The sequence below is a fragment of the Diaphorina citri genome, unplaced genomic scaffold (genome assembly GCF_000475195.1).
Source record: "Diaphorina citri unplaced genomic scaffold, Diaci psyllid genome assembly version 1.1 scaffold1586, whole genome shotgun sequence".
Classification (NCBI taxonomy): Eukaryota; Metazoa; Arthropoda; class Insecta; order Hemiptera; family Psyllidae; genus Diaphorina; species Diaphorina citri.
In genome coordinates this window covers 1-25,618 of record NW_007379012.1, presented here as the reverse complement: position 1 = coordinate 25,618, position 25,618 = coordinate 1, and the positions used below count along the sequence as shown (strand labels likewise).

At 38.0% G+C, this 25,618-nt stretch overlaps 1 protein-coding gene across 2 annotated transcripts; it reads left to right on the top strand.

Annotated features, from left to right (window-relative positions):
* Positions 1-2,372: 2,372 nt before the first annotated feature.
* Positions 2,373-25,611, top strand: LOC103516502. Of its 2 annotated transcripts, XM_026828877.1 has the most exons (5): positions 2,373-2,883; positions 3,133-3,211; positions 7,673-7,865; positions 17,941-18,196; positions 24,679-25,611. In XM_026828877.1, exons 1-5 carry the CDS (start codon positions 2,519-2,521, stop codon positions 24,797-24,799), a joined length of 1,014 nt encoding a protein of 337 aa, XP_026684678.1. In that variant the 5' UTR covers positions 2,373-2,518; the 3' UTR covers positions 24,800-25,611. The 2 variants fall into 2 exon arrangements, 1 of the variants encoding a protein (XP_026684678.1); XR_003393501.1 differs by lacking the exons at positions 2,373-2,883; positions 3,133-3,211; positions 7,673-7,865; positions 17,941-18,196 and adding an exon at positions 20,978-21,037 and having other exon boundaries at positions 24,679-24,808.
* Positions 25,612-25,618: the final 7 nt, after the last annotated feature.

Here is a 25,618-nt window from a genome sequence, read left to right as displayed (position 1 = left end):
CCTCATAACAACGAGAGAGAACCTCGAAAAGTGTATAATAGAGTAGACAGCTGGACTGAAGAGATTAATGTAAAAATGAGTCTGAAGTTGTCACAAGATGTTCAAATGTAACTCAAAGCTTGATTTCTTTAACTTTAGTGGAGGCGTCATTGTTCAAGTGAGGAGCCAATTGCCATCCTTGCAAACCAGAAGCCTCATACCAACGAGAGAGAACCTCGAAAAGTGTATAATAGAGTAGACAGCTGGACTGAAGAGATTAATGCTAAATTAATATTTTTAACATTCAGTTGGAACGAAATGTGAAAAAATAGCTCCTGAAAACCTCTGGGGGGACAGTTTCAGGGCAAAATTTGGGATGACCCCAAAAGAGTTCAAGACCTTACCCAAATTGGTGTCATAATGAGTAATAAAGTTTAGATTAATGTTAAATTAATATTTTTAACATTCAGTTGGAACGAAATGTGAAAAAATAGCTCCTGAAAACCTCTGGGGGGACAGTTTCAGGGCAAAATTTGGGATGACCCCAAAAGAGTTCAAGACCTTACCCAAATTGGTGTCATAATGAGTAACAATTCTTGACCTGGCGAGGCGGAGCGCTGCCGCGCTCCTTAATAAAGTTTCATTAGGTATATTTCGCAAAATCCGCGAACAAAATCGCCAAATCCGCGACCATAATCGCCAAATCCGAAATACAATCTAATTAAAATGCAATTTGTAACTCCGTGCATGGTCTATATTATAAAATAATCATCAAATCATGAATTTCAAATATTAATAATTAATGAAGTCGTACTAGACATGTTCATTTCACAACAGAATATCATTATTGGCAAGCCTAGGTATATTCCATTTTAGATAGTTTTTAGTTATCATGCTCATTGCTCATAGAAAGCTCAAATGACTTTGAGGTGCCAAATATCTCCAACAAAGCCCACAACTCATAAATCGACAACAAAATAGAAAGCGAAGCGATGTATGTACAAACTAAAATTACCCCACAATCACTGCTAATTTGAATACAATCTAATTAAAATGCAATTTGTAACTCCGTGCATGGTCTATATTATAAAATAATCATCAAATCATGAATTTCAAATATTAATTAATGAAGTCGTACTAGACATGTTCATTTCACAACAGAATATCATTGAAGTGTGACTCGTGGATTTGCAGTTGCAGTGTATGTTGGAAAATTAGAACAACTCAATATCGAACGAACTGGTGTTCAATTTGGAAACATCTGCTTTTTAAATGGTAGTTTTCTTATCTTTGAAAATGAATTGATAAAGGTATTTCGGATATAAACGTAGGTACAAACAAAGGAATACTGATGTACTCCATAACATGGTCCAATGCTGGAATAGCTGGAATCGCAAGAGAAGCACACAAACAAAGGAATACTGATGTACTCCATAACATGGTCCATATACCTTTCCAGTCATATTCTCACATCCAATGCTGGAATCACTAGAGAAGCACAGAAGATAATACTGTGGTTGTGGGATAGAACGAAAACTTCAAGGATTTGAATAATGCTGCAATAAAACTCAATTTAGCAAACGTTATGGGCGAGTATTAAATGAAGATGTATTTCTTCATACTCCCAGACCATCCTGAAGTGTGAACCCTTGTCCCTCCCTATTAGGTATTACATTGGATGGTTAGAATGGGAGGCAGCAGTGTGCAATACAGCCTAGACATAGATAATAATTTAGGTATTAGGTATGTATCTCATAAAATATATCTATAAATTTTGCTTTCCCTCCAAGGAAGCATTGCAAATAAAGTTGTTTTTGGCCCAAAATGTGTTCTCAGACCTCCCTATTAGGTATTACATTGGATGGTTAGAATGGGAGGCAGCAGTGTGCAATACAGCCTAGACATAGATAATAATTTAGGTATTATGTATCTCATAAAATATATCTATAAATTTTGCTTTCCCTCCAAGGAAGCATTGCAAATAAAGTGGTTTTTGGCCCAAAATGTGTTCTCAGACTCTACATTTATGACAACACCTATAAACATGTGTGCTGTATCGATAAGATTTCACCTCATTTTACAACCGTTTGGATGGCCATATGAGTTCAAGTATCAGTGGCTAATAAATTATTTCATATCCCAAATTTTATGCTTAGTTTGTTATCTCATAACATCATCAGGTCTAGGGTTCATCCTCTTTACTTGAGCAAAGTAATACCTATGTATGTACTCACAACTACTTCACTGATGTTAATTTTATGACTTATGAGATCAGCCAAGCTTGACAGGAGAATCTCGATGATTTCTGATCAATAATCATCACTAGTGTTCACAATTCGGCTGATCACATTTATCTTGACGACGATAAAAATAGGCTTGACCCCCTATCAAATCTATTTTTTATTTAAATATTTTTGTTTTAGAAAAAAATCTTTCGTCAAAATATAATTAAAGTCAGAGGGAGGGACTGAAATCCCGCCCATATAAAGACAAGTTCCGTTCCATTTATATTGTTCTGTCGTAGAAACAAGGAACAGCAATGTCAGCCAGTGAGTTGAAGCCTGCACCCGAGTTAGTGATCACATCTGCTGAGTCTGAAGACGAAGAGTCAATGAAGAAATCGGTCGGTTCGAATGTCAGTAAAAGCAGTTCTCTGCTCAAACTAAACCAATCCTCGGAATCTCCGCAATGGCCATCAGCAGGCGCGTCAGATCGTCAAGGTGAAAGTGACAACGATGATACGGACTCTGAGCTATCAGATACAGAGCAGTTTCTCACCAAGGGAGCCTTCCTCCTTACCCCTAGTAATGAACTCAACATGGATAAGGCAAGCTCCCTGTGTGAGAAAATGAACTTCAAAGGACCTTTCTCGCTGACGAAAACCGCTACCGGGATTTTGTTTAGGTTCGCGGAACCCGACGACTATCAGTTAACGTACAAGAAGAGCCTTCCTCCTTACCCCTAGTAATGAACTCAACATGGATAAGGCAAGCTCCCTGTGTGAGAAAATGAACTTCAAAGGACCTTTCTCGTTGACGAAAACCGCTACCGGGATTTTGTTTAGGTTCGCGGAACCCGACGACTATCAGTTAACGTACAAGAAATCAAAGGACCTTTCTCGTTGACGAAAACCGCTACCGGGATTTTGTTTAGGTTCGCGGAACCCGACGACTATCAGTTAACGTACAAGAAGGGCTTCAGTAAAGTTACAGGAAATCGGATGTACAAAAAGGTAAGCTAGATAAAATAGGTACCAAATTATTCTCATAATAGGTAGTTCAAGGAACTCGTAGGGACGATTTAAAACCGACGATTTTTCCTCACGGATAAATCGTTTAGTGTGTACCCAGCTTTAGAAAGCATGATGAGTAATGTTTTGTTTTAAGTAAACAAAGGAAAATGTACACAAAACTAATGGGTCATCCTTTCCCATGCTTCCTATACTAACACCATTTCACATCAAAACAAAACTAATGCATAGGAACATACTGTTGGTAGGAACATACTCACAATACTCACATGTTGTTAGCACTTAGTTAATAACGCTAAAATTTCAACAAAAATGGGGGGAAAAATCATGCCCTTTTGAAATTCTTGAGAAAAAATCTCTACATAATATTACACAGTAAGTAGGGGAGACTGGGGATCCATGGGGTCAAAAAAAATTGGAGGTCCATAAATATTTGTGGGTTAATGCTAGACTCAACTTTTAAACATGATTAGGTGTAGAGTTTTGTTGGCTTTCAAAATCTCCTGGTCAGGAAAATATAACCTATACCAACTTGAAAACATTCAAATTCAAAGTGACATCAAAAAAAAAAAAAAAAACTCCATGGTACCCCATGCCTGTACACCATGGGTCATTACAATTTGTGAAAGTTGCAACTCTATAAATAGTGAATAGAATATAACCAAAATCTAGTATTTGTCTGTCATTTTATAGCCATTCCACAAAAAAAGAGAGAGATATTAGTGAAAAACCAAGCATTTAGTTTTTACCCTGGCCCATGGTGACCCATCAGTTTTGATCCATGGATACCCAACACCTCATTAAAAAAATAATAATAATTAATATCTGTAAAAATAATAATGCAATGTTACTTTCCTCTCCTGTACAGTGTCTCCAAACACAATTAAATGCCTCAGAAAAAAACCATATGCAAATTACTGCTGATTTGTTGAATTATGTTAAATAAAAAAGAAATTGCACCATCAAAATGATTAAGTTCGCAGCAGTCATTGGGTCAATTCACATTAGTGATGGGCCGAGTGAATGATTTTATTCGAGTGGACTCGAGTTTGACTTCACTCGAGTGCACTCGATTATTATTTTGTTCCACTCGAGTGGAAAAACTATTCATTGGGTTCTCTGACCCGAGTTCACTCGCGCACTCGCCACATATTATTGCAGCATGCAGTTTCTATTCGAGTACAAATCTATTCGTCAGAAAAACTATTCGTTTGAACGAGTTGAATGATTCACTACCCCCCTCTCCCCTCTTGCCTCTTACTAGATGATGATGATGCAAGAAAGAGAACTGAAGAGGGGGAGGGGTATAGTGGTATACCCGTATGCCGAGAGTTTCCGAACGAAAACCCGAATATCTACGACTCGCTCGCCTACTCGACTCTCGAGTGAGAAATCGGCGCGGCGCGGTGTGATTATTCAACTCGATTAATTTCCACTCGAGTTACAACTCGAGTTGGAAAATAATCGAGTTGAAAAATCTCACTCGAGTCCCATCACTAAATACTACATAATTATGTATATCCTATTTGCCATAGGCACACTCATATCTCCACATGAAACCCCGACTGAAAATTTCCGAAAGCAAAAGCTTTTGTTTATATTGTCACAAAGAACAACATTGTTTGTCTTGTTAGTGTTTTTTTCCATTTTCCTTTTTTGTACCCTAAAAAAGGAGAGAAAAAAGGGTAGGGCTTGAAATAAAATTGAATATATTGAGAAGCAAGCGGTAGTACTGTCCACTGCCATGTACAAGATAATATCAAGAAAAGGATAAGCATATCAAAAAGTAATGATCAGAATCAGACCTTTATTTCCGAGAGAGTTTCTTTGACAGTTGCCTCATTTAGGTATCAGCAATTGTAAATTTGTTTAGGCTGGTAGGCAGGTAGCTTTAAGCTACTCATGACAATAAATAATAATGACTTCAGTTGTATCAAATAAAGCTAATGAATACTCAGTAGAAGAATTGAAGTCGATAACCAGTGAACAAAAACAATTAATCTGTCTATTATGATGAGCACTACAGCAAATTCTAGGCAAGGAATCCGTACTTGGCAGGATAATGTTCGATTCCGTTTGGTTTCTGTTGGGATATTTTCATGCTTGATGTGGAAATGTTTTTATTTTTACAAATCTTTACTGATAGCTTAATTTTGTTCTGTTTTTCTCCCCATTCTATCTGTCCTCATAAAGTTCAAGGAGAGAAAGAGAGAGACGAGGGAGAGAAATAACGTTCCACAAGAATAAAGTTAAGTTGTCTTCTCTCTCTCTCCTTTTTTTATTGTAATTCTTTTTGTACTTACTTTCCCCTGTGTTGGTATGGAGGTTGAGCTTAATTTTGTTCTGTTTTTCTCCCCATTCTATCTGTCCTCATAAAGTTCAAGGAGAGAAAGAGACGAGGGAGAGAAATAACGTTCTACAAGAATAAAGTTAAGTTGTCCTCTCTCTCTCTCTCTCTCTCTCCTTTTTTTATTGTAATTCTTTTTGTACTTACTTTCCCCTGTGTTGGTATGGAGGTTACACCGGTACGATGTTATGAACACTCTTGTATTCTGTATATCCTTGTTTAATCCTTTATCTCTGTAATGTTTTGTAGAGATCTTGTACCATCAGCTCAATTCCTGTATTTGTCTAACTGTTATTCTTTTCCTCACTGTTTCTAGTTCTAGAAATGCTTTTTATCTCGACTTATTTGTCTAAAGTAGTCTAAGATTGTACGTATATAGAACTAGAAATGTTTTTATTTCTATTTTTCTCTTCTTCTTATATCTAGGAATCTAGGTACATTCCTTTTATCCAAATCCCTCTTTCTCTCGTGTTTTGCTGACTTTCTTTCCATTTGCTTCTCTTGCTTATTTTTCTAAATTTTCCATCGCTGTACTTCGGTCTTTCCCTCTGTTTCCTAAACCCTTCCTTTTCTCTCCTGATCACCCATATTAGCACCTACCATTACTAGCTGTACATGGGTTAACGTGAAACTTTGTACGGTTTCTACACTTTCTACACGGATTCTCTTTTCACTGCTTACCAACTTTTCTTATCAGTTGTTCATATTATCATCTGTTTTTGCTTCTCCATAACGTTTATCCTCGTTCTCAAAGTGTTGAGTTTTTCTATCTATGGGTACCATCTTTAGTTTTTATATTTTCTTCAGCTCAAGTTTTCATATATCTGAATGTATGTACGTATCCTTACATGGTTATTGTTCTACGAATCAGCTTTTGTGTTTCCAGACAGAGCAGTTTTCCTCTTAATTTAATAAGTATTTGATTTCCAGTGACCTTCTTCCTTGCTCTAATTCTATTTTCATCGTTGGATATTTCTTCTTTCCTTTTCTCGTTCTTTTTATTTTTTTCTTGGTTTGCTTTCATTCAATTTTCTTAATTTTTTATGAAGAAAATCTATTATCAACGACTCTGAAACTCAACGATCAACACTCAAAAAAGGGTTCACTATAAAAGAGATTCCAATATCCAATTATTACTCAGAACCCTAGACAAATCTGTAAATGACAAGCTTGTGTCCTGTGAAGATGAGAAATTCGCTGGGATAGCACTTCAAAAGCGCTTTTTCGTCGCTTGTGGGGTTGTGTGGACGGTTCGAAAAAATGTTTTATTTTCAGATATTCATGCAGTGTTAATAAAATTCTAGCCCCAACAGAGATAAATATTATTTCTCTTCACATTGTATATGACCACATAGTAAAAATGGCTCAGGCCTTATATTCCTCCTTGGAAAGAGAGGGTTGAGAAGTGGTATCGACCTATCGACTATTTACGAAGAAGAAGAATAGGAGGAGGAAGAAAAAGAATGAGAGATGAACATAAGGAAGGGACTTCAAGAGGGAGAGATAAAAAGAGGACGAGAGAATTTCGTCATAAGAATAAGTGACGATTTCTTTTCTCTCGGAAAGAAAATATCGAAGAAAAATGTTGACTTGAGGAGTTGAAGAAAAAAGAATGTTATTTCTTATATGATGGTCATGAAATAGAAGAGATTGAAAACGTATGGCAGGGGGGAAAGACAACAAGATGATATTAGATATGAGAGAGTAGCTTTTGTGTCAAAATTGGAGGCTTCAATGGGAAATATTGAAAATAATTGGTCAGATTGGTCAGCCCTCGAAAGTTCTAGACAAAAGGAATACGAGTGTTTTTCATAATTCAATTTTTCCAAATGATTGTGGAGCAAAGTTCTTACAAAATTACTGTATGCTTGCAGATCCTCGATTGCTCAAACTGTTTGAAGTCAAAGAATCCCTTGAAAAAAGAAAAAAAATCATGGTCATAGACAAAGATTTCTTATTAGCATAAAAATTAAAATGGAATCATAGATATTGTCAGAATGATGACAATAGAATCATAGGTAAATAATGTCAGAATAATATCCATATTTTGGTCCTAACTACATTTAAACAACTGTTCAACTTCTCCCTGTTCGCAGATCCCCATTCCGTGCCGTCCCCAGAAGACATTCGTCGTGTTTGTCCTCGAAGTTCCCGAGGAGATCCCTGAAGAGGACATCCGGCACTCCCTGTATAAATTCCAGAGTGTGGTGGAAGTCAGTAGACTTGGGGTGTCATCATCAGTCTCCAACATCCCTGCCCCGACCTCGTCCACTCCATCCGGCACTTTGAGTAAGTAGAATCATGCTCACGAAGCTGTGGGCCTCATTTACCTAAATATGAGCTCAACTGCTCAAGAACACCAAAATCGTCCACTCCATCCGGCACTTTGAGTAAGTAGAATCATGCTCACGAAGCTGGGCCTCATTTACCTAAATATGAGCTCAACTGCTCAACAAAACCAAAATAGGGTACAAATTTTGTCTTGTTAAACAAAGCACCATTACTCTTTAGCATATTATCTGACAATGATAAATAGAATAACGCACGTTGGAGAACTAAATGCACCATTATTCCAGCTGGGATAAAGAATAAAGAGAGCAATGATACTCAAAAACATCCAACACTAAGAAATAAACACGAAGAAAGAGAAAATTCGTGAAAACTTTGTGAGAAAAGTTAAGAAGAAAAAGAATAGGGAAAGCGGGAGACAAAACGAAATCTTGAAAAATGTGAAAATGTTTCCTAAGGACTTAAATATCTTTCGCGTTCTAAAGCATCTAACTACCTAAAACATCCAACACTAAGAAATAAACACGAAGAAAGAGAAAATTCGTGAAAACTTTGTGAGAAAAGTAAGAAGAAAAAGAATAGGGAAGCGGGAGACAAAACGAAATCTTGAAAAATGTGAAAATGTTTCCTAAGGACTTAAATATCTTTCGCGTTCTTACACCCTTATCTAACTACTTTGTATGAAAAGTAATTCAGTCAAATAACTCGCTACGTAGGTATCTCAATGAGCTACTCATCTTTAACTACTTCAGTGTTTTAATGGAAACTCTCCTTTGAGTTTCTCTGAAGAGAGGTATTTTTAGACAACCTTCCTCAAGGTGATCTTAGAAAGGAAACAAGCTTGTATATTTGAGCGAAAATCTTAATTTGAAAATTCAACATCAAAAACCATTGGAACTTCTGTGAAGAAACTTTCATAATAAAATGGATATACATAGGTTGAATTTTAATTTTAACCTTTAACTACTTCAGTGTTTTAATGGAAACTCTCCTTTGAGTTTCTCTGAAGAGAGGTATTTTTAGACAACCTTCCTCAAGGTGATCTCAGAAAGGAAACAAGCTTGTATCTTTGAGCGAAAATCTTAATTTGAAAATTCAACATCAAAAACCATTAGAACTTCTGTGAAGAAACTTTCATAATAAAATGGATATAGGTTGAATTTTAATTTTAACAGACTATTATAAAATAATCATCAAATCATGAATTTCAAATATTAATTAATGAAGTCGTACTAGACATGTTCATTTCACAACAGAATATCATTGTATTATAAAATAATCATCAAATCATGAATTTCAAATATTAATTAATGAAGTCGTACTAGACATGTTCATTTCACAACAGAATATCATTAAAGTGTGACTCGTGGATTTGCAGTTGCAGTGTATGTTGGAAAATTAGAACAACTCAATATCGAACGAACTGGTGTTCAATTTGGAAACATCTGCTTTTTAAATGGTAGTTTTCTTATCTTTGAAAATGAATTGATAAAGGTATTTCGGATATAAACGTAGGTACAAACAAAGGAATACTGATGTACTCCATAACATGGTCCATATACCTATCCACTCATATTCTCACATCCAATGCTGGAATCGCTAGAGAAGCACAGATTGAAGATAATACTGTGGCTGTGGGATAGAACGAAAACTTCAAGGATTTGAATAATGCCGCAATAAAACTCAATTTAGCAAACGTTATGGGCGAGCCAATAAAGCGATACGAGTTTCATGTCAAATAGAATCCCTTGATGTGGAATATCGTACTCATGTCTAGAATTATACCATTGAGACCTTTGCTCAAGTGTGTGTGACGTTCCAAGTGAAGCTTTAGACTTTTAGAGACTCTTTTCAGGAATATCGTACTCATGTCTAGAATTATACCATTGAGACCTTTTGCTCAAGTGTGTGTGACGTTCCAAGTGAAGCTTTAGACTTTTAGGACTTTTTTAAGTAAACTTTCCAGTTAGTATCTCAGACTTTCGATTGTGTATGTATGTAGCGATTAGTATACTCGTATGTACCTAACCTACTTGGGAAAATCAGTAAAATCATTTTGAAACACGCAGCGTGTAAGCAGGATGTGTCAAAAAGCAAGGTGATGATTTTTTTTAAAGGATTCAACCAGTTTTTTCAGGTCGGCAAAAAATTTCTCCGTAGAGCTTTTCAGTCTATGTCCAAATTATGCTTCCTTACATGTCATGATTCGGTTACCTGTTAGCTACAATAGGTGATGATTTTTTTTAAAGGATTCAACCAGTTTTTTCAGGTCGGCAAAAAATTTCTCCGTAGAGCTTTTCAGTCTATGTCCAAATTTTGCTGCCTTACATGTCATGATTCGGTTACCTGTTAGCTACAATACTACATAATTATATCCTATTTGCCATAGGCACACTCATATCTCCACATCAAACCCCGACTGAAAATTTCCGAAAGTCACAAAGAACATATTATCACAAAGAACAACATTGTTTGTCTTGTTAGTGTTTGTCCTCGAAGTTCCCGAGGAGATCCCTGAAGAGGACATCCGGCACTCCCTGTATAAATTCCAGAGTGTGGTGGAAGTCAGTAGACTCGGGGTGTCATCATCAGCCTCCAACATCCCTGCCCCGACCTCGTCCACTCCATCCGGCACTTTGAGTAAGTAGAATCATGCTCACGAAGCTGGGCCTCATTTACCTAAATATGAGCTCAACAACACCAAAATAACAAGTGAAGCTTTAGACTTTTAGAGACTCTTGTCAAGGACTTTTTTAAGTAAACTTTCCAGTTAGTATCTCAGACTTTCGATTGTGTAAGTATGTAGCGACTAGTATACTCGTATGTACCTAACCTACTTGGGAAAATCAGTAAAATCATTTTGAAACACGCAGCGTGTAAGCAGGATGTGTCAAAAAGCAAGCAAGCAAAAAGCTATTCTTTTTAAGGATTCAACCAGTTTTTTCAGGTCGGCAAAAAATTTCTCCGTAGAGTTTTTCGGTCTTATGTCCAAATTATACTTCCTTGCATGATTCGGTTACCTGTTAGCTACAATACTACATAATTATATCCTATTTGCCATAGTCACACTCCCACATAGTAAAAATGGCTCAGGCCTTATATTCCTCCTTGGAAAGAGAGGGTTGAGAAGTGGCTCTTCACATTGTATATGACCACATAGTAAAAATGGCTCAGGCCTTATATTCCTCCTTGGAAAGAGAGGGTTGAGAAGTGGTATCGACCTATCGACTATTTACGAAGAAGAAGAATAGGAGGAGGAAGAAAAAGAATGAGAGATGAACATAAGGAAGGGACTTCAAGAGGGAGAGATAAAAAGAGGACGAGAGAATTTCGTCATAAGAATAAGTGACGATTTCTTTTCTCTCGGAAAGAAAATATCGAAGAAAAATGTTGACTTGAGGAGTTGAAGAAAAAAGAATGTTCGACTTTTTTTTTTTTATTTCTTATATGATGGTCATGAAATAGAGATTGAAAACGTATGGAAGGGGAAAGACAACGAGATGATATCAGATATGAGAGAGTAGCTTTTGTGTCAAAATTGGAGGCTTCAATGGGAAATATTGAAAATAATAACGTCAGATTGGTCAACCATCGAAAGTTCTAGACAAAAGGAATACGAGTGTTTTTCGTAATTCAATTTTTCCAAATGATTGTAGAGCAAAGTTCTTACAAAATTATTGTATGCCTTCCACCAAGATAAAGGGTTTGGTAGAAATTTCCGTACCCGATATTCGACCTTGATAGCTATCAGTATAACCATTTAGTACCATAAGGATAACCATTTAGAACTATCAGGACAACCATTTAAATTTAGAGCCATCATGCAGGAACAGCTTGTTCTTGCAGATCTTTAGCAAGAGTTGAAGGGCTAGCTAGACCATGTCTACAGTTTCATCTCCACCATTAGAACGAAAGGCTTCTAGTGTCTGAAATCTGAACAGTATTTCACGTTGCATGTAATTTTTCAGCTCATATCCTCAAGGTGCTGAAACATTTCTGCGATATGTTTTTTTGGATGTTTTCCAACAGGCTTTTCCATTCTGATAAACATACATTTCTTGTCTGAGATTTTTTCCTCCTTTTTTATGGTAATTTTATTCATTATTTTTATTTTTTTGTTTCTTAGACGTTGCACAGTTTCTTCGCGAGAAAATCACGAAAAAAGAAAAAAAATCATGGTCATAGACAAAGATTTCTTATTAGCATAAAAATTAAAATGGAATCATAGATATTGTCAGAATGATGACAATAGAATCATAGGTAAATAATGTCAGAATAATATCCATATTTTGGTCCTAACTACATTTAAACAACTGTTCAACTTCTCCCTGTTCGCAGATCCCCATTCCGTGCCGTCCCCAGAAGACATTCGTCGTGTTTGTCCTCGAACATGTATGAATGTGCTCCTAGTTAGCGCCGCGGATAAGATAAGGCAAACTTTTACTCCTGTAGTCATGCTATGAAAGAAAAGTTTCTATTATGTTAAAGTTGTTAGGAAGCAATAGAATTAACACCCTTGGGTTTCAGCCCTAGGGGTTTGGATGTAATTTGACTCCCTGAGGATTCTCATGTCACTTAAGACGCACTAGCTTGATTCCGATGATGGAAGGCGCGTGGAATCCGTCTTGATTATAAATTGATCACTTTGATGTCCCAATTGACGGTACCTAATTTATTACATATTTTCATGCATGACGTGACTTAACGACCAGTTTTGCTATGAGAATCAGAATTTAAAGAGTAGATACAACAAAGTAGGTATATTACACAATTTCACAACAATCAAAAATCTAAGAAATTGATTTTTGTAGGCCTAGAAGATTTTTTTCCTCCTTTTTTATGGTAATTTTATTCATTATTTTTATTTTTTTGTTTCTTAGACGTTGCACAGTTTCTTCGCGAGAAAATCATACAATGGCTCTTTCACTTTAAATTGGAGAAATTTCAAACATGTTTGAATGTGCTCCTAGTTAGCGCCGCGGATAAGATAAGGCAAACTTTTACTCCTGTAGTCATGCTATGAAAGAAAAGTTTCTTTTATGTTGAAGTTGTTAGGAAGCAATAGAATTAACACCCTTGGGTTTCAGCCTTAGGGGTTTGGATGTAATTTGACTCCCTGAGGATTCTCGTGTCACTTAAGACACACTAGCTTGATTCCGATGATGGAAGGCACGTGGAATCCGTCTTGATTATAAATTGATCACTTCGATGTCCCAATTGACGGTACCTAATTTATTACATATTTTCATGGCATGATGTGACGTAACGACCAGTTTTGCTATGAGAATCAGAATTTAAAGAGTAGATACAACAAAGTATTGCACAGATGTACAGCAATCAAAAATCTAATACATTGATTTTTGTAGGCCTAGAAGAGAAAATGAAAACTAGATTTTTAAGGGTTCTCCATTCTATACAATCTTCTCCTACACAATATCATGATAAAATTGATAACAGACTAAAAGGTAACCAGGCTTTCAACATTAATCGTCTATCCCTCATAATTATAACCATGACGAAAATGCCACTCTCAGAAAACTCTCTCCCTCTCTCACATACACACGGCAAAAGTTTCGCTCTCTCCTTCACTCACACACAAAGTTGGAAGTCAGAGAGGAAGAAGACCAACCTTTGCTTTTTTTACCTCCCATTATAATTGAAATTCCAGCAGGCATAGAGGAAAATCATGTCTGAATTTTAAATTATTATCATAACCACTAGAACAGCGCTCTCGGAGGTTTCTTTCCTTTGTGTTAACCCATGAGGGAGACCGGTGCCCGTTTAGACGTCGACGGTCTATTTTCGTCAAAGCGGTAACCCTCGTATTTTTGACAAAGTGGTTTTTACCTTCAATTATCCGCCGTCAAAATTGCATATACATATCCTTTCTTTCCTTTGTGTTAACCCATGAGGGTGACCGGTGCCCGTTTAGACGTCGACGGTCTATTTTCGTCAAAGCGGTAACCCTCATATTATTGACAAAGTGGTTTTTACCTTCAATTATCCGCCGTCAAAATTGCATATATCCTGGTATTCTTTCCTTTGTGTTAACCCATGAGGGTGACCGGTGCCCGTTTAGACGTCGACGGTCTATTTTCGTCAAAGCGGTAACCCTCATATTTTTGACAAAGTGGTTTTTACCTTCAATTATCCGCCGTCAAAATTGCATATATCCTGGTATTCCTGGGGACGCCTAGATCATATTTCGACAAAACCTTACCAATTGTCATCATGTCATCAAACATGCTTAGTTTTTCGTCAAATCTACAACAATTTTTGCTAAACTTAACGCAAAGGTTCGTAGAATCCTCATCTATCAAACATGCTTAGTTTTTCGTCAAATCTGCAACAATTTTTGCTAAACTTAACGCAAAGGTTCGTAGAATCCTCATCCAAATTGTTTGACAATAACGGATTAATATTGTTTAAAAAATGTTTCTGACTCCTCCTTGTCTCTTCCCTCTTCTTCTAATTCTCTCTCTTCCCTCTTCTCCACCTCTGTCACGTATATTAATTAAATATTTAGCTTTTTATTTTCTCTCTCTTTCTCTTCATCCTGAATTCTCTCTCTCTTCCCGTCCGTTCTCCGTGTTACAAAAATTAATTAAAACTATAGGAGTTGTGAAGAAGAAGGAAAATCGTTCCGTTCAGGAACGAACTTTTTCAAAGAACAAGTTCCTACAGTTCGTTCGTACGTTCTTTTCCCATCTCTATTTGACAATAACGGATTAAAAAAATGTTTCTGACTCCTCCTTGTCTCTTCCCTCTTCTTCTAATTCTCTCTCTTCCCTCTCCTCCACCTCTGTCACGTATATTAATTAAATATTTAGCTTTTTATTTTCTCTGTCTTTCTCTTCATCCTGAATTCTCTCTCTTCCCGTCCGTTCTTCGTGTTACAAAAATTAATTAAAACTATAGGAGTTGTGAAGAAAGAAAATCATGGCAGACTTTGGAAGGTGCAAACACTTTGTGTTTTTTATCAGTAATATTTAAAATAGCACAGCAGAGAGAGATTTTTATACCCCTTTTCATTTTCCTTTGTGTGGGTAAAAGAATAATAAAGAGACCAGGTAGATTTTTTAAAAACAAAGTAATAATCCACATTTGCAGAAGGGTTTTTAAAAAAGCTTCTTTTCTGAAAGAGGAGAAAAAAAAAATACTAATTGAAAACAAGAGGACAAAAACATGGGCATTAGTACCCCTTTTCATTTTCCTTTGTGTGGGTAAAAGAATAATAAAGAGACCAGGTAGATTTTTTAAAAACAAAGTAATAATCCACATTTGGAGAAGGGTTTTAAAAAAAGCTTCTTTTCTGAAGGAGGAGAAAAAAAAATACTAATTGAAAACAAGAGGACAAAAACATGGGCATTAGGGAGCTTAGAAACAAACCTGATGTTTTTGGATGTTATTATAACACAGCCTATTATTCCACAAAGTACGCTGGTGACGCACAGTTATTCTACTCAAGGGCTTATTGGCACAGTTATTCTACTCAAGGGCTTATTGGCACAGTTATTCTACTCAAGGGCTTATTGGCACAGTTATTCTACTCAAGGGCTTATTGGCACAGTTATTCTACTCAAGGGCTTATTGGCACAGTTATTCTACTCAAGGGCTTATTGGCACAGTTATTCTACTCAAGGGCTTATTGGCACAGTTATTCTACTCAAGGGCTTATTGGCACAGTTATTCTACTCAAGGGCTTATTGGCACAGTTATTCTACTCAAGGGCTTATTGGCACAGTTATTCTACTCAAGGGCTTATTGGCACAGTTATTCTACTCAAGGGCTTATTGGCACAGTTATTCTACTCAAGGGCTTATTGGCACAGTTATTCTACTCAAGGGCTTATTGGCACAGTTATTCTACTCAAGGGCTTATTGGCACAGTTATTCTACTCAAGGGCTTATTGGCACAGTTATTCTACTCAAGGGCTTATTGGCACAGTTATTCTACTCAAGGGCTTATTGGCACAGTTATTCTACTCAAGGGCTTATTGGCACAGTTATTCTACTCAAGGGCTTATTGGCACAGTTATTCTACTCAAGGGCTTATTGGCACAGTTATTCTACTCAAGGGCTTATTGGCACAGTTATTCTACTCAAGGGCTTATTGGCACAGTTATTCTACTCAAGGGCTTATTGGCACAGTTATTCTACTCAAGGGCTTATTGGCACAGTTATTCTACTCAAGGGCTTATTGGCACAGTTATTCTACTCAAGGGCTTATTGGCACAGTTATTCTACTCAAGGGCTTATTGGCACAGTTATTCTACTCAAGGGCTTATTGGCACAGTTATTCTACTCAAGGGCTTATTGGCACAGTTATTCTACTCAAGGGCTTATTGGCACAGTTATTCTACTCAAGGGCTTATTGGCACAGTTATTCTACTCAAGGGCTTATTGGCACAGTTATTCTACTCAAGGGCTTATTGGCACAGTTATTCTACTCAAGGGCTTATTGGCACAGTTATTCTACTCAAGGGCTTATTGGCACAGTTATTCTACTCAAGGGCTTATTGGCACAGTTATTCTACTCAAGGGCTTATTGGCACAGTTATTCTACTCAAGGGCTTATTGGCACAGTTATTCTACTCAAGGGCTTATTGGCACAGTTATTCTACTCAAGGGCTTATTGGCACAGTTATTCTACTCAAGGGCTTATTGGCACAGTTATTCTACTCAAGGGCTTATTGGCACAGTTATTCTACTCAAGGGCTTATTGGCACAGTTATTCTACTCAAGGGCTTATTGGCACAGTTATTCTACTCAAGGGCTTATTGGCACAGTTATTCTACTCAAGGGCTTATTGGCACAGTTATTCTACTCAAGGGCTTATTGGCACAGTTATTCTACTCAAGGGCTTATTGGCACAGTTATTCTACTCAAGGGCTTATTGGCACAGTTATTCTACTCAAGGGCTTATTGGCACAGTTATTCTACTCAAGGGCTTATTGGCACAGTTATTCTACTCAAGGGCTTATTGGCACAGTTATTCTACTCAAGGGCTTATTGGCACAGTTATTCTACTCAAGGGCTTATTGGCACAGTTATTCTACTCAAGGGCTTATTGGCACAGTTATTCTACTCAAGGGCTTATTGGCACAGTTATTCTACTCAAGGGCTTATTGGCACAGTTATTCTACTCAAGGGCTTATTGGCACAGTTATTCTACTCAAGGGCTTATTGGCACAGTTATTCTACTCAAGGGCTTATTGGCACAGTTATTCTACTCAAGGGCTTATTGGCACAGTTATTCTACTCAAGGGCTTATTGGCACAGTTATTCTACTCAAGGGCTTATTGGCACAGTTATTCTACTCAAGGGCTTATTGGCACAGTTATTCTACTCAAGGGCTTATTGGCACAGTTATTCTACTCAAGGGCTTATTGGCACAGTTATTCTACTCAAGGGCTTATTGGCACAGTTATTCTACTCAAGGGCTTATTGGCACAGTTATTCTACTCAAGGGCTTATTGGCACAGTTATTCACTTGCAAAGTGTGGGTACATTGGTGGTGTAGTGGTCAAGGCGCTCGCCTGGTAAACAGGAGGGCGTGGGTTCAATCCCAGCCGAGGTATGGAATTTTATCCTCAATATAATTTGAGAATTTGACCACAATAATAGTAGTAGCCTACTGCTGGAGTAAAGGGACTTTTCAGTCCTATACGAGCAGTATAAATAAGCACTATTATTATTATTATTAACTTCCAGAATATCTTGAAAGGGTCGAGACAGGAATATTAGTTTTCCAACAATAGGTTAGCAGTTAGCCCATAGATAAGTTGTTAGTAGGGTGATGCTACCTCTTGTGGCCAACTTATAGGATAATCCTCCCTTCCTGTTTCAGATCGCCCTGAGAAGAGTGGTTCCACGACAATAGGTTAGCAGTTAGCCCATAGATAAGTTGTTAGTAGGGTGATGCTACCTCTTGTGGCCAACTTATAGGATAATCCTCCCTTCCAGATCGACCTGAGAAGAGTGGTTCCACACAGTTAGCCCATAGATAAGTTGTTAGTAGGGTGATGCTACCTCTTGTGGCCAACTTATAGGATAATCCTCCCTTCCTGTTTCAGATCGACCTGAGAAGAGTGGTTCCACATCAGGCATACCCACCCCCACTTCCACGAGTCCTACCACTGAGCCTTCGTCCAATCCAGGTGCTAATGCCCCGCCCCCTGTTGTTCGAGTGACCCTGGCTTCTCTCGATGAATGCAACGTCCTGCTTCAGAACGGGTTAGATTTCTACGGAGCCACATTCTTCCCCACGGAACCAGCCATACCTACGGGTCTGATGCGAGCTGGCCCCCGCAAGATTGGAGCTAGCAATAGGTGAGTCTGTGAAAGTCAATTCAATTCAATTCAATAAAGTTAGAGAAGTCTGTTAAGTGGGCGGAGCCATGGTGAATTTTCAAGCATCGTTTGTGCTTGTGTGGTCCCGGAGATTTGTAGTATTCCACTTTGTTTCCCTTTGTCGCGCATTTTCTCGTACTCCTTCTTTTCTGTTTCCTCCTTTCTCCTCCTCTTCCCTTCTCATTTGCTTTCGTGTTTTCTTCTATCCAATAGAAAAGGAGAGAGCAGGAAGAAAAGAAGTGAAAGTCAATTCAATTCAATAAAGTTAGAGAAGTCTGTTAAGTGGGCGGAGCCATGGTGAATTTTCAAGCATCGTTTGTGCTTGTGCGGTCCCGGAGATTTGTAGTATTCCACTTTGTTTCCCTTTGTCGCGCATTTTCTTGTACTCCTTCTTTTCTGTTTCCTCCTTTCTCCTCCTCTTCCCTTCTCATTTGCTTTCGTGTTTTCTTCTATCCAATAGAAAAGGAGAGAGCAGGAAGAAAAGAAGGAGAAAGAGAGAGATAAGAACTTATTTATTAATCTTGCTCTAACCTCTTTTTCCGCTTTTTCTTCTAATCTTCTGAAAAATTCTCGCTCTTCATTTTCCTTTCTCTCTCTCTCTCCTTCTTTCCTTCTCTCTCTCCCCCCTTTCTTTCCATTTCTCTCTCTCTCCCTCTCTCCAATCTAACACTTCCCTTCTCTTTTCATTCCTGTTTCGTCTATTATTCTCATTAGATGTTGAGAATTCGTCTCTTTCTCCTCTCTTCTTCTCTCTCTCTCTCTTCATCCCTATCTGTTTTTCTCTCTCTTATCCTAATGTGCTTTTCGCACATTACGTTATTTCCTCCGGAAAAAAATTCAAATAATTTATCCTGTACCCTGCAATCTTATCCTAATGTGCTTTTCGCACATTACGTTATTTCCTCCGGAAAAAAATTCAAATAATTTATCCTGTACCCTGCAATTTTTTTTTTCTCCCTTCGCTTAACTCGAGGTAATTATTCTCTCCCTAGAAATTATACCTAGGTATCTCCCTTGATATTATACCTACTCCAGCTTTGCGAATGTAGGTAGGTACATATTCTCAAGATAATGACATAGGTCTACACAAACCTACCCGTTATTTTACATGGCCTCTCTTCCTTTTACATCTAGACCCTGTTAGTGGGTCTTTAATCGTCCTTGCTCCTGTATCTATTAGGTATGTATTGCAATCCTGTCTCTATTAAATAGGTCCCTACTGTCGAATTACATCAACCCTGTTCCTATTTTTCTTTCCTCTAAAAATAAATAAATTTCCCTCTAATTTGTTTACTTTTTACTGCTTTGTGCTTTCAGTTCGAAGTGACTTCAGAAGTAGTGAAATGCAATGTTGATAAAATGCATAAAATGTTAGCTCTATGAGGAAATGCTCAATGGAGAAACGTGTTTCATGATACGCGTTGCATACAACGCAACGTGAGAAAGAAAAAGGGAGAGGGAGAGAGAAGGAAAGAATGAGAGAGGGAGAGAAAGAAAAGAATGAGCGAGGGAGAGAGAAGGAAAGAATGAGAGAGGGAGAGAAAGAAAAGAATATAGGGAGGTTGAGAAGGAAAAAGAGGAAGGAAGATAAGAAGAGAGGGGGAAAGACAAAGAGAAAGGAATAAAGAAAAAGAGAGATAGTAGGAAAAAGAGGGAGGAAGTCGTATTTTAAACGATCTGTATATATCTGAAGTAGATATCCTAATGTCTTATGACACAGAATTGAGTCTTCAATTTTATTCATAACTCCCCCTCCCACCTCCTCCTCCTTCTCCTCGTTCTCCTCCTCCTCCTTCTTCTTCTTCTTCTCTTATTATAGCCTTATTCCTAATGTCTTATTAGATTGACCTTAATATTCCTTTCAAATAGACCCTATTTTTAATTTCCTATGAAATCGACCCTGTTCTTGGAGGGAAAGTAATTTATTATCCTTATTTCCTGACTTGAAACTTTGGGAACACTTTGCGTTTGCAACGTCGCCATGATTGTTGTTATTGTTGTTGTTTCCGTTCGTGTTATTTACTCCTATATTTTCTTCTTGTACCTACCTACTTCATTATTTTATAGTTCTTGCTATTCATCTTGTGCTGAATGTCTTCCTATCTTTCTCTGTTGAGATTCCCAAGACACTTTTCTGCTTGTGTTTTCACAATTTCACTGTGGTTTCATACAATTTTGAAATTCACAGAGATATTTTGAGATTGTTGATAACAGAGAGTATATCTAGACACAAGGCAGTGTGCCAGACCAAGTTCCGGCCTCAGCACGCAGTATGTTTAATAATATTAGTAACAAAAAGGATAAGGTTTTCCAGAGAAAGTTGACAATCCTGTGGCACACAACTTCCAGAATATCTTCAAATGGTCGAGACAGGAATATTAGTTATTTTGCCAACAATAGGTTAGCAGTTAGCCCATAGATAAGTTGTTAGTAGGGTGATGCTACCTCTTGTGGCCAACTTATAGGATAATCCTCCCTTCCTGTTTCAGATCGCCCTGAGAAGAGTGGTTCCACGTCAGGCATACCCACCCCCACTTCCACCAGTCCTACCACTGAGCCTTCGTCCAATCCAGGTGCTAATGCCCCGCCCCCTGTTGTTCGAGTGACCCTGGCTTCTCTCGATGAATGCAACGTCCTGCTTCAGAACGGGTTAGATTTCTACGGAGCCACATTCTTCCCCACGGAACCAGCCATACCTACGGGTCTGATGCGAGCTGGCCCCCGCAAGATTGGAGCTAGCAATAGGTGAGTCTGTGAAAGACCAGCCATACCTACGGGTCTGATGCGAGCTGGCCCCCGCAAGATTGGAGCTAGCAATAGGTGAGTCTGTGAAAGTCAATTCAATTCATTAAAAAGTTAGAGAAGTCTGTTAAGTGGGCGGAGCCATGGTGAATTTTCAAGCATTGTTTGTGCTTGTGCGGTCCCGGAGATTTGTAGGTATTCCACTTTCAACTTGGCAGGCTAGGTTCAGAAAGGTTAACCTAACCGAGCCATGGAAAACTGTAGTGGCGATTTCCTAGCAATTATAATTTCTGTCTTTTGATGCAATATCCCTCTTTCTACCTACATTTGTTACATATTGTGGCAATGTGCATATTGTAGAAATTTGTGGCGATGACAAATTTTGCCTTTCCTGGCATCTCCCTTCCCTCTGCATGTGTTGCATATTTCATGCTGCCCTATTTCAACTCCACAATACGGGTATCTTGTATGTCCGATCAATTTGTGTTATCATTGGCCAACATGACATTGAATCATTATTTCTTCCAATGATGGTGGACTTACATAGACGAATGCCAATTCACTAGAGATTACCTTATTGTTTTATACATATACAGGGTGATTCAAAAAAGTGTGCAAAAACTTTAACCACATGTTTTTGGGGTCATTTTAGGGGGGGGGGGTCAACTCTATAGTAAAAGTTGCGAAAATCCTTCCTAAACGAGGTACACGCCCCCAAAGTATCAAATGCGCCTGCAATTTTGAAAAGTATGCAATGTGTTTTTCTATTAAACTAGTTAAATTTCAGCCAGTTAATGTTCTTATGATTTTAGTTAAAAGGCCTTTTCTCGCAGTTGTTGTCAGTGTTTTGAGTGGAGTTGTGGAACTTTATATTGAATTTACCTGGAACCCTTGGAGTAAATTTAATGCCTATTCCAGAGTTCTAAGTCCTGACTAGCACCTAACTATAGCTTGTAAAATTTTGAAAAAAGAAAATTGAGATTGCGGATTTAATATAAGAATTATAAGAGGAAGAAGAAAAAAATTGGTGTGAGAGCTCTAAATGGGCTAACCCAAAATATCGCTGTGTAAACTAAAGTCCATGTTCATGGTCAATTAGAGATTTGAAATTTTTCGGATCTTATCGTCTTGAATAGTTTGGACTGCCTGATTCTAAGTAGGACAGCTAAAAATAATAATAAATTACCTACATACTTATTATCTCAAACCTAAAGGAATGGGAACTTCTGTGTCACGTCATAGTCTGGGTTTGAATCTGGGTCGAAACACTCCTTGAATGCTAAAAGATGCCTTTTAAGCACACTCCTTAAATAGGAGTACTTGGAAGTCTAGAAATTTTGGAAGTCTAGAAATACAAAGCTCCCCTTGGATTTTTCTCAGGGAATGTAGAAATACGTATTCTAGCTTCTGTGTCACGTCATAGTCTGGGTTTGAATCTGGGTCGAAACACTCCTTGAATGCTAAAAGATGCCTTTTAAGCACACTCCTTAAAATAGGAGTACTTGGAAGTCTAGAAATACAAAGCTCCCCTTGGATTTTTCTCAGGGAATGTAGAAATACGTATTCTATCCATTTTCACTTCTAGCCATTTCTGGGTTTGAAGAGGTCGAAATACTTCAGATATTTTTTTAAGGTCGGGTACTCGGGGAACGCAAAAAATTCACCGTTTTCTTCTCATTTCTTTTCCGCTCCAACACGCTCATGTCTCATTAAGAAGACAAAGTGAGAAGACTTTCCCGTGTTTCCTTACATCTTACATCCTGCTAAGCATTAGAAAGACAACTACACCACTGAGATCAATTGATGAAAGAAACAAAGAAGATGTAAACGTAATTCTGGATTCTGTGATCCCCCACTGATCGAGAACAATCCAGAGAGTCTGATAAGAAACAAGCAGCGTCATTAGTCCAGACCAAAAGGTGTTCATTAGACGGTTTTTTTATGCAGAAAAACGCTGTAATGTTCTCTTTTCCCCTTCCCTCTCTCCCCTCCCTCTTTCTCTTCATCTAGTGTTCCCTCACTCCATCTCTCCCCCTTTCTCTCCCAACCCTTTTTCTCCAGAGGAAGATAAACAGAGAGAGGCAATCGCTATGCATTACGTTGAGCGATATGTAGGTGAGCAAAAGGAGCGGAGGAAAATTAGAACGAAAAGAAATGAACATTTGAACATATATGTACCTTAGTGATATTGTATTAATGATACTGTGTAAAAAATAACAAGGATTTTGCTTTATACGTGCTGTGTATCAGTGTATCAAATGGGTTGGTATTGGTACACTACACAGAACGATTCACGTATAACCTATGCAAGGAGCTTAGCACATTGCATACTTAGTCCAGTTTTCAGGCGTTCATAAGATTTGAGTGGCAGAGATCCTTAATCCTGGTAGTCGCCTTGTAATTTTTCGCTATTTAAGGCTACACGGGGAAAAAGCTCAAAAGGAGTTCGCGGTTCTCGGGTAAACTCGCGGAGTTCGGGGTTCTCGATTAGTAATTTAGCCCTCCTCTTTCAGCGGACGACTTCAAGCACTTTTTTTTCTCTACGCAATAATACTCGTGCTCCACGTACTTCATTTTTTTTTCCACTCTCTCCCAAAGTTCCATAAATCCCGGCGTGTTACCCCAGAAGCAGAGATAGGATCTTTTGTCTTGGCGAGGCGGCAGAATTATGAGGTGGCGTAGAATGAGTCTGATATGGAGGGACAATAAAACTCAATAGGCGGAAAATGATTTAAAGGCAATTGTTAGCAGGGGGACGGAGGGGGAGGCAAAAAATTGTATTCTAACGTGGAGAGAATTTATCAGATTGGAAAAATTTATAATGGACAGGACTAAGAGAGAGAAAGAGAGGGAGAAAGAGAGAGAGAGAGAAAGGGAGGAGGGTGCTTTGGGAAAAAAGATCCGGGTGGAAAATTTGTAGTGGCTACTTGAACCTGCATTTTTTTAACAAGTAGGTACCTATGTAATACTGGCGTTTAGGTATAAAATGCTGTAAAAGACTGACAGATTAAGCCTAACAGGTACTCTGAATATCGGTGCCGGGTTGGTGTTGGAGTGGCTATTGAAATGAGATGGTCAGGCAAAGAGGCAGGAGCCTTTAAGCCTAACGTATTAGAGTTGATGGTGTGCATTTCTTCCTTTGATGAATATCAGTGAGGTGGTAGATAAAATGCTGTAAAAGACTGACAGATTAAGCCTAACAGGTACTCTGAATATCGGTGCCGGGTTGGTGTTGGAGTGGCTATTGAAATGAGCTTGTCAGGCAAATAGGCAGGAGTCTTTAAGCCTAACGTATTAGAGTTGATGGTGTGCATTTCTTCCTTTGATGAATATCAGTGAGGTGGTAGGTATTTTATATTCGATTATATTCGTTCACATTTACCTACCTGCTTTGATGACAGATGGGAAAAACTCCACCTTCATTTCATCGAAGCGGTGAAAATATTAAGTTTACCTCTTATGTATGCATTTCCATCGTCAGAAATGTGTGTCTTATGTACCTCTATCCAACTACCTTGTGTTTCACATTAGAACACAAAAATGTAGCTGTATTACCTATGTATCTATAACGTACAGTTCTGATATACGCTTACACACCTGTACCTGTTATATCGTCTTGAATAGTTTGGATATTTTGTAAAAAAAAAAAAAAAAAAAATAGAGTAAGAATTAAAATGGAGGCATATTTATCAAACCACTTTTATTTCCACTTGTTTCAGTCGTCTCATGGATGTCCTCGGAGCTGGGAGTCAGCGGGTTCGAGACCTGCTGCCGGTGTTTGATTCGTCAGCCTTCGCCAAGATCCCTCCGCCCGCCAGTAAAACCGTCAAACCTCGCTAATTTTAACAACAGACTTCTCGTCTTTTTAACAGTTTTAAGTTCTTTACGTTCTCGGATAATTTGACTCACATTTCATTTCTTTCTTAAGGAATTAATTTGTATTATACTCGTAATATCCACACGTACCTTACCTATTCTTCTCTTTCTTTTGCTCCTTCTTCTGTCATTTATTTTAAGTCCTATTGTTATATAGGTGGGTAACAGGCAAAAGCACAGTGTCTATTGAAATCAAGATTCTAGATGAGACCTTTAAACCAAAACAACACTGGTAGATATAAAAATCATTCAATTTTCTTTCGGTTCTTGTGTCCTTTTGCTTGGCACCTACCTACATGGTTTTTCTTCTACAATTTTGTTTTTAGACATAAATTAAATCTAGGCCTTCTAATAGTTCTCTAATGGCGGATCATACCACCGAGAGTTAATAAACACAGTGAAAGAGTTTTCTTTGATGTCACACCCATTTGATTTACATCGCCCAGAATTTCTTAAACTCTGGATCAACTGAAAACCCTCTGTGCTAAGATTGGGCATTAGACGTCTTGGGCGTGAAAGTTCCTCTTAATTTTATGTTCCATGACGAGAAATTTCTAGTTCGGAGTCAGTCTGTAAGGTCGATGTCCTATTCAACGACTCACACCCTATTTTTAATCTTTTACGTCCTATCTTCTCAATAGATTGCGCGCGATTCGTTTTTAAGTGTCTAAAGCTCTAAAAATAACTTCCAAAGTTAGGAAACTAAAAATAAACCTGTCTACTTGTCATATCCACCACACCCAGCTGAGTTTACTTAGAATGGCCTTGGTGGGACATTTTTTT

What these genes read in the sequence shown, in the direction of transcription:
- LOC103516502 (XM_026828877.1), top strand. Translation starts at nt 2,519, where the DNA reads ATGTCAGCCAGTGAGTTGAAGCCTGCACCCGAGTTAGTGATCACATCT. An exon ending in GAAATCGGATGTACAAAAAG is followed by an intron (nt 3,212 to 7,672) that starts GTAAGCTAGATA and finishes CCCTGTTCGCAG; the next exon opens with ATCCCCATTCCGTGCCGTCC. An exon ending in CACTCCATCCGGCACTTTGA is followed by an intron (nt 7,866 to 17,940) that starts GTAAGTAGAATC and finishes TTCCTGTTTCAG; the next exon opens with ATCGACCTGAGAAGAGTGGT.